Source organism: Acanthopagrus latus, chromosome 10 (genome assembly GCF_904848185.1).
Source record: "Acanthopagrus latus isolate v.2019 chromosome 10, fAcaLat1.1, whole genome shotgun sequence".
NCBI lineage: Eukaryota > Metazoa > Chordata > Actinopteri > Spariformes > Sparidae > Acanthopagrus > Acanthopagrus latus.
This window is the reverse complement of record NC_051048.1, coordinates 509,233-527,500: the sequence shown is the minus strand read 5'-3', so window position 1 is coordinate 527,500 and position 18,268 is coordinate 509,233. Positions and strand designations below refer to the sequence as shown.

Below are 18,268 nucleotides of genomic sequence, written 5' to 3'. Positions count from 1 at the left end.
CCTGACTGAAGTGTCTGATGATTGGTGGAATATTGTGAGCTCGCAGATCACAGCCATTTGACATGCTCTTTGAAGAAATCTAAAATGGTAAGAAGGACTTGATTGGTTTAAATAAAGCGACAGGAGGGAGCAGGCAATCAACGCTCCAAGCATATCGTATCTTCATTTTAACACATTTGTTTATCAGGTTAATTACAGTTCTATTGAATTAAACAGAAGACATATGCACCATATTCTCTCTGAATGAGAGACTATGTACATCTCTCTCTCTCAGAGGTCTGCACTGTCATACATCATGACAGTAACCAACACATCACCAGACTCCATTAACAAATGTAGTGATTTTAAGAGTTATTGAGTTAAAACAAACTTTATAACATTATGAAACTGTGTCTCTGACAGATTCTGACTCATTGTGTCCTTGTTGTAAATTCAGCATTAAATGTTTCAGCTGAAGTTGTTTGTCTCCTTGTAAAAAGTGTCAGTTTGTGGCAGCATGTCTGTACCAGCCTGTCTGCTTCTGTGTCTAAAGTGCTTAAGTCTTACCTGCCAACATTGATCAGCTGTTTGAACTCACTGTTTACACTGATTTCACCATTTACACTCCATTTATGAAAGAAGAAACATGTTATTGATCTAAACATGTCACATGTTACAGAGACACTAAACAGGAACAATATAGGCGACTTCTTTGTCCCCGTGGAGAAAGTCCCCAGACTCCCTTAACAAATGTGTCAGTTTAGCGAGTTATTGAGTTGGAGACACTTTATAAACTCTGTGAAACTCTGTCTCTGACTCATTCTGCATTATTTGGACCTTCTTGTTAATTCAGCAAATGTTCTACATGAACTTCTTTCTGTCTTTGAGTAGAAACATGGAGTCTGTTTATCCTAATGAGGCACAGCAGCTTAAGGAACGCTCTTGATCTGATGATATTGAATCTACTCTGTTCTTCACACACGGTTCAGGTTCACACAGTGAAATATTTTGGAGTAAAGCAGCTGTTCTCCTGACAAATCCTGAGCTCCATCAGAGCTTTCTAAAAATATTCATATCAGAAGATTAAAGTTTAATCTGAGTTTCTTCTGTCCTTTGGAGTTCATTACTCACACTTTTAGTTTTGCTGCTTAAATGTGTCACAGTGTTTGTTTCAGTGGCATCACTGCGTGCAGGAATTATTTAATTACTTTTGTTGTACTTCTGTTAATGTAGCTCTTTACTTTTTCTGCTGCTGAACATTTCCAGAGAGCTCTCCGATGTGATTGTAGCTCTTACAGAGGCTGAATCATCCAGCTTGAAACTCTGGTTTCTTCTGGGTGTCTGTGTCCAAAAAAAAGAACTCACTGTATATAAGTTGATTACTTTAATACATTTTGCATTGCAGGGTTGATGTTATACAAGCAGCTCTGAGGGTTTAATGTTCTCCATCCTTTCATAACGTATTATTTGTCCTCGCGTTTTTCTCCCGTTTGTTCTGCTGGAGACAAATGTGTTGACGTGTCCACGTTTGTAAGGATGCAACTTAGTTCTCTCTCTCTAATCTTATTAACTAAACTTAACACAGGGACGTCACAACAGGAACAGAACAGAAAAATTCAACCTTTCTGATTGGGTCGGGGAAACACTGAAGATGCATCAAATTCAAATTAAATTGAACTGATTTATTTCACTGTTCTGCAGGAATCTTGGGAAATCTGGACTGAGAGTGTCCTGCTTAGGACTGGGTGAGAACACACACACACACACACACACACACACACACTCACACACACACACTCACACACACACACACACTATAAGACACACTTCCATATATATCTGACACAGTCAATCAGTGATGTTCTTTCTCTTTTCACAGGAACATGGGTGACATTTGGCTCTCAGATCTCCGATGAGGTATTCAGTGTGTGTGTGTGTGTGTGTGTGTGTTACAGTGTGTGTGTGCTGAACGCATGAACAAACAATTACATAACCATTACTAGAGGTTTCTGCACACATTAATGTGGGTTACTGCCTCTGTGTGTGTGTAGATGGCAGAGAATGTGATGACGGTGGCGTACGACAGTGGAGTGAACTTGTTCGACACAGCAGAGGTTTACGCCTCAGGGAGGTACAGTTCAAAACTCTTTCTGTCTGCTTTTATGCACACTTTCACTTTGCTGTATAGATGAAAACTAAATGAAACAGTCTCATTCAGGCAGGACGAACATCACAGCAGCAGCTCGTCTGTAATGTAACTCAGGATTCAGGACGTTCTGCAGGACAGAAACCTGCCTTGTCTGCAGAGTCCTGACTGAGTGAAATATCAACACTTTGACATGAAACTCATGTTGATCTGATTCAGTGTGACTTCTGCTGACATCATCATCTCTGATATACATCCAGGATAAAGGTCCATTAATCTACCATTCAGAACTCCCTTAGTATTCTTCATGTTTTGAGTTTCCTTCAGTATCACAGTGAAGCAGTGACAGATGTCTGTACATCCATGAGTACACTGATGCTAACAAGAGATGCTAACAGGAGCTGCTAACAAGAGATGCTAACAGGAGCTGCTAACAAGAGATGCTTACAGAAGCTGCTAGCAGGAGATGCTAACAGGACATGCTAACGGGAGATACTAACAGTTGCTGCAAACATGACATGCTAACAGGAGACACTAACAGGAGCTGCTAACAGGACATGCTAACAGGAGATGCTAACATTAGCCACTAACTGCTAATTCAGAATATATTAATGGAGACTATGTGACCAAATGTAAATGGTAGTGGTAATGGTAGTTTCTGCCATCGTATTGGCAGACAAACATGCTTATATATTTGTGTTAGCATGTGACCATGCAACAGCGAGCTAATAAATTGCAGAATTAGAGGACCTTGCTGGAAAAACCAGCAACACAACATATGGTGGCCTGTGCTGGTTTTTCCAGCAGGGAAACAGCTGGAGCTCATTGTGAATTCTGGAGATCCAGTTCAAGTATGGATGTGAAATTGGACTAACGTCAGTGTGTTTGTGTCTCAGGGCAGAGACGACGCTAGGAAACATCCTGAAGAAGAAAGGATGGAGGTAAACAGCTGCTGACTCTGCTGACACAATCAAACTTAAAATAAGTTCAGAACTATTAATAGAGCGAGAAGACCGACACAGTGGCCATCAGGTCAAGACATAAACTTTAAGTCTTATTCATTTATGTGTTTCTTTATGTTGGTCAGCCAGTAGAAGTCAACACTGTGATAGCCTGAACAGGAGTGAACACATGAATCACATGAAGTTTTAATCTTACCTGTTTTATTAATTCATGAACATCTACATTTATTTATTTTTTAAATATATATTTTAAATATGTATTTTAGTTCATTCATTGATTTATATCATAATTGACTATAGATTTATACTTTTCTGGCAGCGTTGGACACAATCACAACACAGTCTCTCTGTCTCTCTCTCTCTCTCTCTCTCTGTCTGTGTCTCTCTGCCAGGAGGTCCAGTTATGTGGTGACCACTAAGATCTACTGGGGAGGACAGTGAGTACTGCTGCTGTACTGCTGCTGCTGTACTGCTGCTGCTGCTGTACTGCTGCTGTGCTGCTGCTGTACTGCTGCGCTGCTGCTGTACTGCTGCTGCTGTGCTGCTGCTGTTGTACTGCTGCTGCTGCTGCTGCTGTACTGCTGCTGCTGCTGTACTGCTGCTGCTGTGCTGCTGCTGCTGTACTGCTGCTGCTGTGCTGCTGCTGCTGCTGTACTGCTGCTGCTGTGCTGCTGCTGTACTGCTGCTGTGCTGCTGCTGTGCTGCTGCTGCTGTACTGCTGCTGCTGCTGTACTGCTGCTGCTGCTGTTGTACTGCTGCTGCTGCTGCTGTACTGCTGCTGCTGCTGTACTGCTGCTGTGCTGCTGCTGTACTGCTGCTGCTGCTGTGCTGCTGCTGCTGTACTGCTGCTGCTGTACTGCTGCTGCTGTGCTGCTGCTGTACTGCTGCTGCTGCTGCTGTACTGCTGCTGTGCTGCTGCTGCTGTACTGCTGCTGCTGCTGTTGTACTGCTGCTGCTGCTGCTGTACTGCTGCTGCTGCTGTGCTGCTGCTGCTGCTGTACTGCTGCTGTGCTGCTGCTGTACTGCTGCTGCTGCTGTGCTGCTGCTGCTGTACTGCTGCTGCTGTTGTACTGCTGCTGCTGTACACACATCACACTCACATCAGCACAGTGTGTAGTAAAGTTTGTGTTTGTGTGTTGACAGGGCGGAGACAGAGCGGGGGTTGTCACGAAAACACATCATCGAAGGTAAACAACATTCAGGCCCGGTCCCAACACAGCACCGAGTCCTCCATGTCTGTAGGTGCAGCTGTGTGGAGGACCGGTTCTGCCAGAACCAGAAACTCATTAATGAGTAACTGAATGTCTGAATATGTGATCAATACACTTCACAGGTTTATATATATTATATTCATATACAACAGCACATGAAGGTCTGAACATGCAGCGTAAAATGAAACTAGCTGAATTAATAAATAAATATGTAAATAAATTAATAAGTGTAATACGAGTCAATACTTCAGTTTCTACCTGCTCCTGTATTTATTCATGACACTTTGGATGTAAAATAATATACAGATGTTTGGGTAAATAAAGTGGGGCTAAATACACATGAGAGAGAAAAACCTTCAGAAATAAATTTACATTTAATTAAATAATACATATTTTAAACAGATAAATATATTAAATGCACAATTACACAGAAAAGTCATTGAATATGATTGTGTCATGTGTTTGGTGTTGAACTAAAGAGAAGGAGTGTTTTTACATCACCAGGACTTGTTAGGGAGCCTGTCTTTGTTACAGTCAGTTTGGACTGAGCAGGACCGTGGTGGCTGGAGTGATGGTCCAGAGGGCTCGTTTGGATCGGCCCGTCTCAGACAAACTTATGTCTTCTAAAAAGACCCAGTCGGCAGTGAGACAGGAAGAACGGAGGACATTATTAAAGCTGCTTTGAACAAAATGTTTCATACGATGCAGAAAGAAAAGACGAGTGTCCTCTGTCAGCTGTCAGAGGACGACGAGGCTTTAAGAGGCTCAGTCACACCAAGACTGGATTAGACACACACACCACACACACACACACACACACACACACACACACACACACACACACACACACACACACACACACAGCACCAGTCATCTGTCCTGCTCTGTTGACTTAAATCATTCTCTGAAAGTCTAAATGCTAAATTTAACCCAACAAACTGATCCTGGAGCAGCAGAAACCATCAGACACAAGAAGACCCAGTCCAACATCTGGACACTGCTTCAAACCGGTCCTCCATCAGTGCATCACTGGGTCGGCTGTGTCTTTTGTTTGTTGTCAGTCTGTGTGGTGGTTCTGTGAGAAGGTACCAGTGATCTAGAGACTTGATATCGACAGCATTACATAAACTTGATGGACACATCAATATAACAACACCAGGCAGTGGCGGTGAGCCGGGTCGTCAGCATGGAGAGGTCCACTCTACACACCTGCACTAAGTAGAGGTGTGCACGTATACATTGGAGTATAATCAGGGTTCTGTGTGACTGACTGTGTTACTGTTCTATGCAGACCCGTTCAGTTGTTATAATCTTCAACACACAAACCCAGTCCGCCCTTCACAAGGTCGACGGAACCTCCGAGAGAGTTCCTGTCGCAGAGTGATACGTCTGTCCATGCACACCATCTCTGCTGTGATGTCATCGCAGCTCAGCCCAAGGATTTCAGTTTTCAACTTTATTAACACCAGAATGACAAACAGACACAAGTTCTGAGACGGACAGCCAGGGCATGTTGGGACCAACCGGACCCTGATGACTGACAGCTGACAGCTTTGTCCTTCAGGGCTGAAAATAAAACAGCTTCTCTAATAATTGATTTAATTAAGTTGTTGGTTTGTGTGTGTGTGTGTGTGTGTGTGTGTGTGTGTGTGTGTGTGTGTGTGTGTGTGTGTGTGTGTGCGCGTGTGTGTGTGTGTGGCAGGACTGCGTGGCTCTCTCTTCAGGTTACAGTTGGACTATGTGGACATCGTCTTCGCCAACAGGAGTGACATCAACGCACCGATGGAGGGTCAGACACACACACACACACACACACACACACACACACACACACACACACATGCACACAATAATATTAAGTCAGGTGAAGTGTCATAGCCCACAGAACACTTCTGGAGACTTGGTTTAACACATCACAACCTGATCTCAGACCAGATTTACACCTTTATCAACATGAAGCTTTCACTGGAGCTGCTGCTAACACTTCCTGTTTGTTTGTGGATGTTTACAGAAGTGGTCCGTGCGATGACCTTCGTGATCGATCAGGGTATGGCCATGTACTGGGGAACGTCCCGCTGGAACGCTGTGGAGATCATGGTAAGAGAGAACATACCACCTCAAAGAACTTACACTGACCTTTACTAAAACCTCACAGAATCTTAGAGAACGTCAGCAGAACGTCGATGTAGCCTTTTCCGTGCTACCCTAGAGAACCTCAGTAAGCAACACACACAGAGTTCTGGATTAGGTGTCAGCACCAACACACAGTATGACACCTTCAGACATCGTAGTTCTCGCCTTCTGAGCCCTCTGCACCCCGCTCACCTCCACACCCAGTAGAACCTCACAACACCTTGGTCAAACCCAATAGAATCTCACAGAACCTCAGAAGACCTCTAATTGAAAATTAACTTTTAATTAACTGAATTAATTTACCTGTCTGTCTGTCTGGCCTGTCTGTCTGACTGTGTCAGGAGGCGTACTCCATAGCGAGACAGTTCAACCTGGTTCCTCCGGTGTGTGAGCAGGCTGAGTATCATTACTTCCAGAGAGACAAAGTGGAGCTGCACCTGCCAGAACTGTACCACAAGATCGGTACACACACACACACACACACACACACACACACACACACACACACACACACACACACACACACAAACACACACAGTGGAACAATTTATATTGTATTTATTTTAAATGATGTCATCATGTTTGTTTTCTTTTGAGCTATGCTAACTGTTTCTTGCTACTTCTGGTGTTTGTGGTAAGCTAGGCTAGAAACATCATATCTGAGTGATACTATTTTTTTTGAATCAGTGAACTTTGACCTCAGGGCTAAATGTTAGTGTCTACTTCCTGTTAGCTTGAAGTTAGCTTCAATGTTTTGACCCGGCAGACTATGTGATGCCGTGTTAGCGTAGCCTGTAAGCTGACAGGATGGTCTGGAAGCTCAGATACATACAATGATTTCTTTCCTCCTCTGATGGGGCTAAGCTAACAGTTCCCCCTGCTGTTAGTCTTCGTGCTAAGCTAGGCCCTGTTGCACAGTGGCGGTTTAGCCGGTGAGACCCAGCTGAGGTCTGTGGGGACGGCAGCTGTTCAGGTCCAGATCTAAATATAGACTGGCCTAATGAGGTGGCTCAACATGAGGTGTGTGTGTCCCTCAGGTGTCGGAGCCATGACCTGGTCTCCGTTAGCCTGCGGGCTGCTGACGGGCAAATACAACGAGGGCGTCCCAGAGAGCTCCAGAGCTGCCATGAAGGTCCCACACACACACACACACACACACACACACACACACACACACACACACACACACACACACTCACACACACTCTCACACACACACACACACACACACACACACACACACACACACACACACACACACACACACACACACACACACACACACACACACACACACACACACACACACACAGCTTAACAATCAGTGGTAAACAAACATTCATCAACAAAAAGACAGACCACCTGTAACTGTACTGATCAATACTCTGTCTGTCTGTCTGTCTGCCTGTCTGTCTGTCTGTCTGTCTGTCTGTCTGTCTGTCTGTCTGTCTGACTGTCTGTCTGTCTGTCTGTCTGTCTGCCTGTTTGTCTGTCTGACTGTCTGTCTGACTGTCTGACTGTCTGTCTGTCTGTTTGTCTGTCTGTGTCTCAGGGTTACTCCTGGCTGAAGGAGCGTCTCAGCAGTGATGAAGGGAAGAAGCAGCTCAGTAAAATCAAAGAGCTCCACCTGCTGGCTGACAGACTGAAGTGCACTGCAGCCCAGCTCGCTATAGGTACACCTGTCTGTCTGTCTCTGACCTGTCTGTCTGTCTCTGACCTGTCTGTCTGTCTCTGACCTGTCTGTCTCTGACCCGTCTGTCTGTCTCTGACCCGTCTGTCTGTCTCTGACCTTTCTGTCTGTTTCTGACCTGTCTGTCTGTCTCTGACCTGTCTGTCTCTGACCCGTCTGTCTGTCTCTGACCCGTCTGTCTGTCTCTGACCCGTCTGTCTCTGACCCGTCTGTCTGTCTCTGACCTGTCTGTCTCTGACCCGTCTGTCTCTGACCTGTCTGTCTGTCTCTGACCCGTCTGTCTCTGACCCGTCTGTCTGTCTCTGACCTGTCTGTCTCTGACCTGTCTGTTTCTGACCTGTCTGTCTGTCTCTGACCTGTCTGTCTGTCTCTGACCTGTCTTTTTCTGACCTGTCTGTTTCTGACCCGTCTATCTGTCTCTGACCTGTCTGTCTCTGACCCGTCTGTCTCTGACCTGTCTGTCTCTGACCCGTCTGTCTCTGACCCGTCTGTCTGTCTCTCTGACCTGTCTGTCTCTGACCCGTCTGTCTCTGAACTGTCTGTCTGTGTCCGACCCGTCTGTCTGTCTCTGACCTGTCTCTGACCTGTCTGTCTCTGACCTGTCTGTCTGTCTCTGACCTGTCTGTTTCTGACCTGTCTGTCTGTCTCTGACCCGTCTGTCTCTGACCTGTCTGTCTGTCTCTGACCTGTCTGTCTCTGACCCGTCTGTCTCTGACCTGTCTGTCTGTCTCTGACCCGTCTGTCTCTGACCCGTCTGTCTGTCTCTGACCTGTCTGTCTCTGACCTGTCTGTTTCTGACCTGTCTGTCTGTCTCTGACCCGTCTGTCTCTGACCCGTCTGTCTGTCTCTGACCTGTCTGTCTCTGACCTGTCTGTTTCTGACCTGTCTGTCTGTGTCCGACCCGTCTGTCTCTGACCCGTCTGTCTGTCTCTGACCTGTCTGTCTGTCTCTGACCTGTCTGTCTCTGACCCGTCTGTCTCTGACCTGTCTGTCTGTCTCTGACCCGTCTGTCTCTGACCCGTCTGTCTCTCTCTGACCTGTCTGTCTCTGACCTGTCTGTTTCTGACCTGTCTGTCTGTCTCTGACCTGTCTGTCTGTGTCCGACCCGTCTGTCTGTCTCTGACCCGTCTGTCTGTCTCTGACCTGTCTGTCTGTCTCTGACCCGTCTGTCTGTCTCTGACCTGTCTGTCTGTCTCTGACCTGTCTGTCTCTGACCCGTCTGTCTCTGACCTGTCTGTCTGTCTCTGACCCGTCTGTCTCTGACCTGTCTGTCTCTGACCTGTCTGTCTGTGTCCGACCTGTCTGTCTGTCTCTGACCTGTCTGTCTCTGACCCGTCTGTCTCTGACCCGTCTGTCTGTCTCTGACCTGTCTGTCTGTCTCTGACCTGTCTGTTTCTGACCCGTCTGTCTCTCTCTGACCCGTCTGTCTCTGACCTGTCTGTCTGTCTCTGACCTGTCTGTCTGTCTCTGACCTGTCTGTTTCTGACCCGTCTGTCTCTCTCTGACCCGTCTGTCTCTGACCTGTCTGTCTCTGACCTGTCTGTCTGTCTCTGACCTGTCTGTTTCTGACCCGTCTGTCTGTCTCTGACCCGTCTGTCTGTCTCTGACCCGTCTCTCTCTGACCCGTCTGTCTGTCTCTGACCTGTCTTTCTCTGACCCGTCTGTCTGTCTGTCTCTGACCTGTCTGTCTCTGACCCGTCTGTCTGTCTCTGACCCGTCTGTCTGTCTCTGACCTGTCTATCTGTCTCTGACCTGTCTGTTTCTGACCTGTCTGTTTCTGACCCGTCTGTCTCTGACCTGTCTGTCTCTGACCCGTCTGTCTCTGACCTGTCTGTCTGTGTCCGACCCGTCTGTCTGTCTCTGACCTGTCTCTGACCTGTCTGTCTCTGACCCGTCTGTCTGTCTCTGACCTGTCTCTGACCTGTCTGTCTCTGACCTGTCTATCTGTCTCTGACCTGTCTGTTTCTGACCTGTCTGTTTCTGACCCGTCTGTCTCTGACCTGTCTGTCTCTGACCCGTCTGTCTCTGACCTGTCTGTCTGTGTCCGACCCGTCTGTCTGTCTCTGACCTGTTTCTGACCTGTCTGTCTCTGAACTGTCTGTCTGTCTCTGACCCGTCTGTCTCTGAACTGTCTGTCTGTGTCCGACCCGTCTGTCTGTCTCTGACCTGTCTCTGACCCGTCTGTCTCTGACCCGTCTGTCTGTCTCTCTGACCTGTCTGTCTCTGACCCGTCTGTCTCTGACCTGTCTGTCTGTCTCTGACCCGTCTGTCTCTGACCCGTCTGTCTCTGACCCGTCTGTCTCTGACCTGTCTGTTTCTGACCTGTCTGTCTGTCTCTGACCCGTCTGTCTCTGACCTGTCTGTCTGTCTCTGACCCGTCTGTCTCTGACCCGTCTGTCTGTCTCTGACCCGTCTGTCTCTGACCCGTCTGTCTGTCTCTGACCTGTCTGTCTCTGACCCGTCTGTCTGTGACCTGTCTGTCTGTCTCTGACCCGTCTGTCTCTGACCCGTCTGTCTGTCTCTGACCTGTCTGTCTGTGACCTGTCTGTCTGTCTCTGACCCGTCTGTCTCTGACCCGTCTGTCTGTCTCTGACCTGTCTGTCTGTGACCTGTCTGTCTGTCTCTCTGACCCGTCTGTCTCTGACCTGTCTGTCTCTGACCCGTCTGTCTCTGACCTGTCTGTCTGTCTCTGACCTGTCTGTTTCTGACCTGTCTGTCTGTCTCTGACCCGTCTGTCTCTGACCTGTCTGTCTGTCTCTGACCCATCTGTCTGTCTCTGACCTGTCTGTCTGTCTCTGACCCGTCTGTCTCTGACCTGTCTGTCTGTGTCCGACCTGTCTGTCTGTCTCTGACCTGTCTGTCTCTGACCTGTCTGTTTCTGACCTGTCTGTCTGTCTCTGACCCGTCTTTCTCTGACCTGTCTGTCTGTGTCCGACCCGTCTGTCTCTCTCTGACCCGTCTGTCTGTCTCTGACCTGTCTGTCTGTCTCTGACCCGTCTGTCTCTGACCTGTCTGTCTGTCTCTGACCCGTCTGTCTGTCTCTGACCTGTCTGTCTGTCTCTGACCCGTCTGTCTCTGAACTGTCTGTCTGTGTCCGACCCGTCTGTCTGTCTCTGACCTGTCTCTGACCTGTCTGTCTCTGACCCGTCTGTCTGTCTCTCTGACCTGTCTGTCTCTGACCCGTCTGTCTCTGACCTGTCTGTCTGTCTCTGACCCGTCTGTCTCTGACCCGTCTGTCTCTGACCCGTCTGTCTGTCTCTCTGACCCGTCTGTCTCTGACCTGTCTGTCTCTGACCCGTCTGTCTCTGACCTGTCTGTTTCTGACCTGTCGGTCTGTCTCTGACCCGTCTGTCTCTGACCTGTCTGTCTGTCTCTGACCCGTCTGTCTCTGACCCGTCTGTCTGTCTCTGACCCGTCTGTCTCTGACCCGTCTGTCTGTCTCTGACCTGTCTGTCTCTGACCCGTCTGTCTGTGACCTGTCTGTCTGTCTCTGACCCGTCTGTCTCTGACCCGTCTGTCTGTCTGTGACCTGTCTGTCTGTGACCTGTCTGTCTGTCTCTGACCTGTCTGTTTCTGACCTGTCTGTCTGTCTCTGACCCGTCTGTCTCTGACCTGTCTGTCTGTCTCTGACCCATCTGTCTGTCTCTGACCTGTCTGTCTGTCTCTGACCCGTCTGTCTGTCTCTCTGACCCGTCTGTCTCTGACCCGTCTGTCTGTCTCTGACCCGTCTGTCTCTGACCTGTCTGTCTGTCTCTGACCTGTCTGTTTCTGACCTGTCTGTCTGTCTCTGACCCGTCTGTCTCTGACCTGTCTGTCTGTCTCTGACCCATCTGTCTGTCTCTGACCTGTCTGTCTGTCTCTGACCCGTCTGTCTCTGACCCATCTGTCTGTCTCTGACCTGTCTGTCTGTCTCTGACCCGTCTGTCTCTGACCTGTCTGTCTGTGTCCGACCTGTCTGTCTGTCTCTGACCTGTCTGTCTCTGACCTGTCTGTTTCTGACCTGTCTGTCTGTCTCTGACCCGTCTTTCTCTGACCTGTCTGTCTGTGTCCGACCCGTCTGTCTCTCTCTGACCCGTCTGTCTGTCTCTGACCTGTCTGTCTGTCTCTGACCCGTCTGTCTCTGACCTGTCTGTCTGTCTCTGACCCGTCTGTCTGTCTCTGACCTGTCTGTCTGTCTCTGACCCGTCTGTCTCTGACCTGTCTGTCTGTGTCCGACCTGTCTGTCTGTCTCTGACCTGTCTGTTTCTGACCTGTCTGTCTGTCTCTGACCCGTCTGTCTCTGACCTGTCTGTCTGTCTCTGACCTGTCTGTCTGTCTCTGACCCGTCTGTCTCTGACCTGTCTGTCTGTGTCCGACCTGTCTGTCTGTTTCTGACCTGTCTGTCTGTCTCTGACCCGTCTTTCTCTGACCTGTCTGTCTGTGTCCGACCCGTCTGTCTCTCTCTGACCTGTCTGTCTGTCTCTGACCTGTCTGTCTCTGACCCGTCTGTCTCTGACCTGTCTGTCTGTCTCTGACCTGTCTGTCTCTGACCCGTCTGTCTCTGACCTGTCTGTCTGTCTCTGACCTGTCTGTCTCTGACCCGTCTCTCTCTGACCTGTCTGTCTGTCTCTGACCTGTCTGTCTCTGACCCGTCTGTCTCTGACCTGTCTGTCTGTGTCCAACCCGTCTGTCTGTCTCTGACCCGTCTGTCTCTGACCTGTCTGCATCTCAGCGTGGTGTCTTCGTTCTGAAGGTGTCAGCTCGGTTCTTCTCGGAGTCTCAAACACAGAACAGCTTCTGGAGAACCTGGGTTCCATCAAGGTACTGTGACTGCTGCAAACTGAGTACATGTACTCGAGTACTTTTACTACTTGGATTATTTTTATCTTAACAATATCAATTGGAGATCTGCTGTGTTAGATCTGTCGGCCCACAGCGACGCCTGTGATTGGTCAGCTGTTTAAACCACTTCCTGTTTCCTGCAGGTTCTGACTCAGCTGACTCCACCCCTAATGGCAGAGATGGACGCGTTGCTCGGCAACAAGCCACGGAGCAGCAAGAAAGAGGCGCGTAGCTGAGGAGGAAGACCAGGGAGAGGATTAGGAAGAAGAAGAGGAGGAGGAGGAAGACAAGGAGGAAGAGGAGAAGGAAATTAAAACTTGAATCAAGTGGTCAGGAAAGAGTGGGAAGAAGATGGCTGACAGGAAGTATGAGGACAGGATCCTCGTTGTCCTCGTCGTCATGGAGACGGAGGCCACAGAGAGACTTGACCTTCTGCAGACGATCAGAAATATATCAGAAATATTTATTCTTATATTAACCTGAAGACAGAGCAGAGCCTCGTGTGGACAGTCTCATCATTACAGATCAATACACAATCTATTACTGATCAATCAAACTGATCAGCCCCACACCACAGAAGAAGAGACGGTCCGGTCTTCTATTCTGTTTCATTTCTGCTTTAAAAATGTTTTGGTTTCTTCTCAGGTCACAATTCTGACAGCCAATCAAAACCGTCCTGACTGTGGACGTACGGAAGCTCGTCGGTGCCAAAAGACAAACAGCTGATCAAGTCCCCAAACATAAACGTCTGGAACACAAACATGTCGAGTCAAATCTTGTTTCTGTTGCCTTGGCGACGATGATCTTCTGTACAGTCTGCTGCTTCACTTTCAAAATAAAAGCGTGCTGTTAGCCGGGGTGACTGTGCGTACGAGGCTCTGAACTCTCCTGTATCCTCCGACAGTACTGCAGTATATCAATGAGTATATTTACTATAGAGTATAAATTTATATTTTATGAATGTAGCTCCTGTAGTCTGAAGACTTTTCACTGACCTCGTCATATAATCCACCATTCGTTCTTTGTCTGCATCTATTTAAACCATATTTCACCAGAAACACAGCGATGTGTTCAGGGACTGAGGATATTTATGGACACTCAGTGTTCATGTGATAAATAAATAAATACATAAAACATGAGAAAATACAACCATGACATGACCAAACAATCCAGTGAGGCACATTTTATTGTTTTCTAATTCTGTTGATCAGCTGTTTTATCTCCATCACTCATTATAAATAAAGCTAGTTAATAAACCCCTTATTCATTCTATGTCACCTGTTAACGTTTAGTTCCCCTTTCCATGATGTCACTGATCACTGTCCTCTGGAGGGAACCATGTGAGTGTGATGGTGGCTTCTGATTGGTCACATGGTTTCACTGTGTTTAACAGTCTGTCCCCTGATGTAAACCACAATACTGGAGAATGCTAATAAAGTTATTCAAATCAACATGTGGAGCTCTGCATCAGTCTGCGACCGGCAGGGGGCATCGACCACAGTCTGTCTGTGACCCTAACCCAGCAGGAGTGCTGGTGCTGGTACTGAGGTGTGTGCTTCACACTGATTGGCTGAGATCGTTGACAGGTGTGTGTCTCCAGGTGAGTGAGTCCAGGTGAGTGGAGCTGTTTGGATCAGATGTCAAAGGGAAAATAAGTGACGGCACTTTATTGATCAGCTGTTGGAGCATCTCACTCGTCCACACTGACTCCATCTTCTGTCATTTGCCCAATCAGACGTCTCTGTTTTACCAGTTTACAGTGCTAATGCTAAGCTAAGATAGGCTAGGCTAAGCTAAGTTAAGCTAAGCAAAGCAGCAGTGGCTTCCTATGTACCCTGAGAGATGACGGTGGACCAGCGAGGAAATGAGACGAGCTTTAATCAGCAGGGATCCTTTATTCAGGCTCTGGAGCCGAGCACAGGATGGTGTCCTGCTGGCCAGCGGATCAGAACACAGAGTGGCAGCGTCAATCAAACAGAACTAACAGGATCATTCCCACTGATCCAGAGACCCACTGAGACGCCCTTGTGTGTCAGATAGGGTTTAAATAAAGTTTATTAACGCTACATTCATGGACACAGTCTGTGTGTGGAGGTCAGAGGTCACCGGCGTCGAGCAGCTGTCAGTCAGACAGAGGGCGAGGCGGAGTGATGTCACCGGTTACCGTAGAAACACCATGGTGAGAAGACCTGAGAGACAGACAGACAGGTGAGTCCCTCCCTCCTTCTTTCCTTTCCTTGTGTTGTTTTTGTACATTGGGTGTGTGTGAGCGTGTGTGTGTTACCCAATGTGTAGGCGCAGACCAGCTTCTGATTGGTGGAGACGTGCAGGCAGCGTGGAACCACAGAGCTGCTCTCAGTGTGCAGAGGGAGCATCAACACTGCGACGCACAGCACCGCCACCACCACACACACCACCCACTGAGACACCGTGCGCACAGCTACACACACACACAAACACACAGAAAAGGTGTTAAAGTTAAGTTCATAACAACAACACCAACTACAAGTCCCAGAGTGCACTGCTTCTCTCATAGCGTTTCCTCCCTCCTGACTTGTGCTGTCTCACCTGTGCAGGTAGGCAGCGGCAGGTGTGTGTGTGTGGGCACCAGCAGAGGAGACAGAGGAGCAGACAGCGCCCTCTGCTGTCCTCCTGTCCTCTTCTCCACCCCTCCTCCTCCTCCTCGTTTCCTCTTCTTCTTCTCCTCCTCCTCTTCATCCTCTCCTCCTCCTCCTCCTCCTCCCCCCTCCTGTCCTCCTCTCAGCTCTGCCCAGATCTCCCGTCCTCCCACCTGGCCTCCTCCTTTCACCTCCAGGCGGAACCGGTCCCTGCGGCCCACATTTCGAGGGGACACGTCCAGGTGACGCACCACCCTGACAGGAACAGGAAGTGATGTCACAGTTTGACAGTAGTATATTTAGTACTGGTGAAGAAGAACTCAGTGTACTCACAGATCAACACAGGATTTTGCCCGGACGCTGCCCTCAGCCTCCACCACTCTGTAGAGAGAGGGAGCTGTACACAGCACTGAAGAGAGAGACAGGTACAGAGACAGTCAGCTGGGTAGACAGACAGGTGAGCAGACAGACAGACAGGTGAGCAGACAGACAGGTACTGACTCTTGAAGCTCAGGCTGAAGCTGTAGGGGTTGTACACAGTGATCACTCTCCTGTGGGAGCTCCTCTGCTCAGAGTAGAACAGCAGCTCGGACGGGAACAGGAAGACAGGAAGTGGAGACGCATCACCCGTCTCACCGCCCGTCTCCACCCTCCCCACCTGTCTCACCACCGCCTGAGCCCACTCCCCTCTCCTCCCGCCCCGTCCCTGTCCGTCATGGCTGTCCTTCCTTCTCATTGGTCCACCGTGTGCAGCGCCCCATGCGCAGCCATGATCCGAGTGCTGTCATTGGATGCCTTGGCGTTGTGATGTCACAGCATCGCCCCCTGCTGCAGAGTGAACAAAGTGGAATTAATTAATAAAGTGACTGACATTACAAAACAAAACTTAACAATAGTCTCATAAGTTGTGTGTAAACCTGGCAATCTTGTAGTTTCAGTTGTATGTTATATGATGTATGTTATATCATATGCTTTCTATACTGCTAAAAGAAAAGTGGACAGTGAAAATCAGCAATTCAAAAAAGAATGGAATGAAAAATTTGCTTTCATTCTCCCTCCAACCATCACAAGTCCCATGTGCCTCATACGCCAGGAGAAGCTGGGATGAAGATTTCCAGTTTGAAACGACATCATGAGACGAAGCGTAGAGATTTTGAGGAGACATTTCCTCAAAATTCAGAAGTACGAACAACAAAAATAAATGCACTGAAATCATCATATCAAGCTGCAAGCAGGATTCTGGTCACATCTCTGACACAACAACAAAAAGCAACAGTGCTCACTGAGAGTGGTGTGGACTGAGGTGATGGACACAATGTTTGAAGGCAAACAAAAAGAGGAAATATTCAACTATACATTTTAATTTATGTCAAAATGGAAATGACATTTTATTTTAGTTCGTATTTTTGTTGTTGTTCTGAATGAAAAGGACATTTTGTTTTGAATATTACAGTATTATTGCCTGTGGCCTGACCGACCTCAACACATGGACCTTTAAGATTTGTATCTGAGTACCCGATGTATACTGTATGACGTATACTATTTTATATGATGTATGCTATATATTGTATGACGTATACTATTTTATATGATGTATGCTATATATTGTATGACGTATACTATTTTATGATGTATGCTATATATTGTATATTGTCTGATGTATGATGTGTCGTATACGACACTGACTGTAATAACAAAGTCAGGAAACAGCCGACCAGCAGCAAACTGTGCTAACTTTAGCTGGAGGCTAGCTGAGGCTAATCCGTCACACCGACCCGTCAAATTACCGTGACCATGACGGAGACGTGACGCAGCAGACACGTCAGCAGCTGCTGTAAATGCTGACAGCCTTGACGATTGTTAGTTAATGAGGTCAGACTGCAGTTTGCTCGGTAGGAAACAGTTTAATGTCTCTACTCACCGCCCGATGTCTCTACTTCCTCAACCAGCTGTTGCATCTGACAGGTCCCGCCCTCCAGGTCCACTGACCAATGGACGTGAAGACAGAGACGGAGGCGGCTTTCTATTGGATGTCTGTCACGTCAGTTATTATTATTAACGTTCACCACATTTTATATCGGTACACTGTTCATCGAAATTGATTTGATGTTAAATAACTGTTACATTTCGTTAAATATACCTTTTCAAAAATCAGCGTTTATTATCAATGATGTTGTATCTAATGACATCATTCCTAATGATGAGAATCATTACAACTATTCATGCGGCTGACATTTTATATACGTTAGCTGATTTACATTAATAACAATAAGATATTAGCTTTGAAAGAGGTCGTCATGTGTTTGCATTATTTCTTTTTTAAAATGATGTTTTAATTTGTTTATTGTTTTTCCATTATTGTAGTTCAATTAACTTTTACTAAAACGTTCGTCCCTTACCCTATTATTATTATTATTATTATTATTATTATTATTATTATTATCATCATCATCATCATCATCATCATCATCTTCATCATCATCATCATTATTATTATTATTATTATTATTATTATTATTATTATTATTATTATCTAGATGATTAATATAATTTTAGACCTTTCATAAATTATTTCTGTCATTGTTTACGCCAGAGCGGCTGCTGCCTTCAGGTGCTGTCGGACATACATTATTATCCCTGAAGACACTGATTAAATGAGCTGTTGTAAACAAAGAGCAGCTAAAAAGACATTCCGTCCGTCTGTCTGA

General features: G+C 47.2%; 2 protein-coding genes and 1 long non-coding RNA gene across 6 annotated transcripts in view; 1 reads left to right on the top strand and 2 right to left on the bottom strand.

The window, feature by feature from the left end:
• LOC119026710 (voltage-gated potassium channel subunit beta-3-like) overlaps positions 1–14,214 on the top strand; it is a 22,906-nt gene extending 8,692 nt beyond the window's left edge. For all 3 annotated transcript variants that reach the window (XM_037111209.1, XM_037111210.1, XM_037111211.1), the window contains 13 exons: positions 1,681–1,724; positions 1,859–1,896; positions 2,031–2,110; positions 3,022–3,066; positions 3,480–3,524; positions 4,231–4,274; positions 6,001–6,087; positions 6,310–6,395; positions 6,773–6,893; positions 7,469–7,563; positions 7,984–8,104; positions 12,833–12,921; positions 13,086–14,214. In XM_037111209.1, the coding sequence (XP_036967104.1) occupies positions 1,681–1,724; positions 1,859–1,896; positions 2,031–2,110; positions 3,022–3,066; positions 3,480–3,524; positions 4,231–4,274; positions 6,001–6,087; positions 6,310–6,395; positions 6,773–6,893; positions 7,469–7,563; positions 7,984–8,104; positions 12,833–12,921; positions 13,086–13,178 (988 nt within the window). In that variant the 3' untranslated portion in view covers positions 13,179–14,214. The remainder of the gene's footprint in view (positions 1–1,680; positions 1,725–1,858; positions 1,897–2,030; positions 2,111–3,021; positions 3,067–3,479; positions 3,525–4,230; positions 4,275–6,000; positions 6,088–6,309; positions 6,396–6,772; positions 6,894–7,468; positions 7,564–7,983; positions 8,105–12,832; positions 12,922–13,085) is intronic.
• On the bottom strand, positions 6,275–12,949 carry LOC119026765. The gene is made up of 3 exons (XR_005077233.1): positions 12,818–12,949; positions 6,735–6,877; positions 6,275–6,381 (listed from the first exon to the last, which is right to left on the bottom strand). It is a non-coding gene; the product is annotated as an uncharacterized LOC119026765 (long non-coding RNA).
• Positions 14,215–14,817: 603 nt separating the features above from the next.
• On the bottom strand, positions 14,818–17,587 carry LOC119026730 (motile sperm domain-containing protein 1-like). Of its 2 annotated transcripts, none has more exons than XM_037111254.1 (6): positions 17,482–17,587; positions 16,062–16,388; positions 15,894–15,969; positions 15,511–15,815; positions 15,227–15,382; positions 14,818–15,131 (listed from the first exon to the last, which is right to left on the bottom strand). In XM_037111254.1, exons 2-6 carry the CDS (start codon positions 16,294–16,296, stop codon positions 15,103–15,105), a joined length of 801 nt encoding a protein of 266 aa, XP_036967149.1. In that variant the 5' UTR covers positions 16,297–16,388; positions 17,482–17,587; the 3' UTR covers positions 14,818–15,102. The 2 variants fall into 2 exon arrangements, with proteins under 2 accessions (XP_036967149.1, XP_036967150.1); XM_037111255.1 differs by lacking the exon at positions 17,482–17,587 and adding an exon at positions 17,348–17,367.
• Between the last annotated feature and the right edge of the window lie 681 nt (positions 17,588–18,268).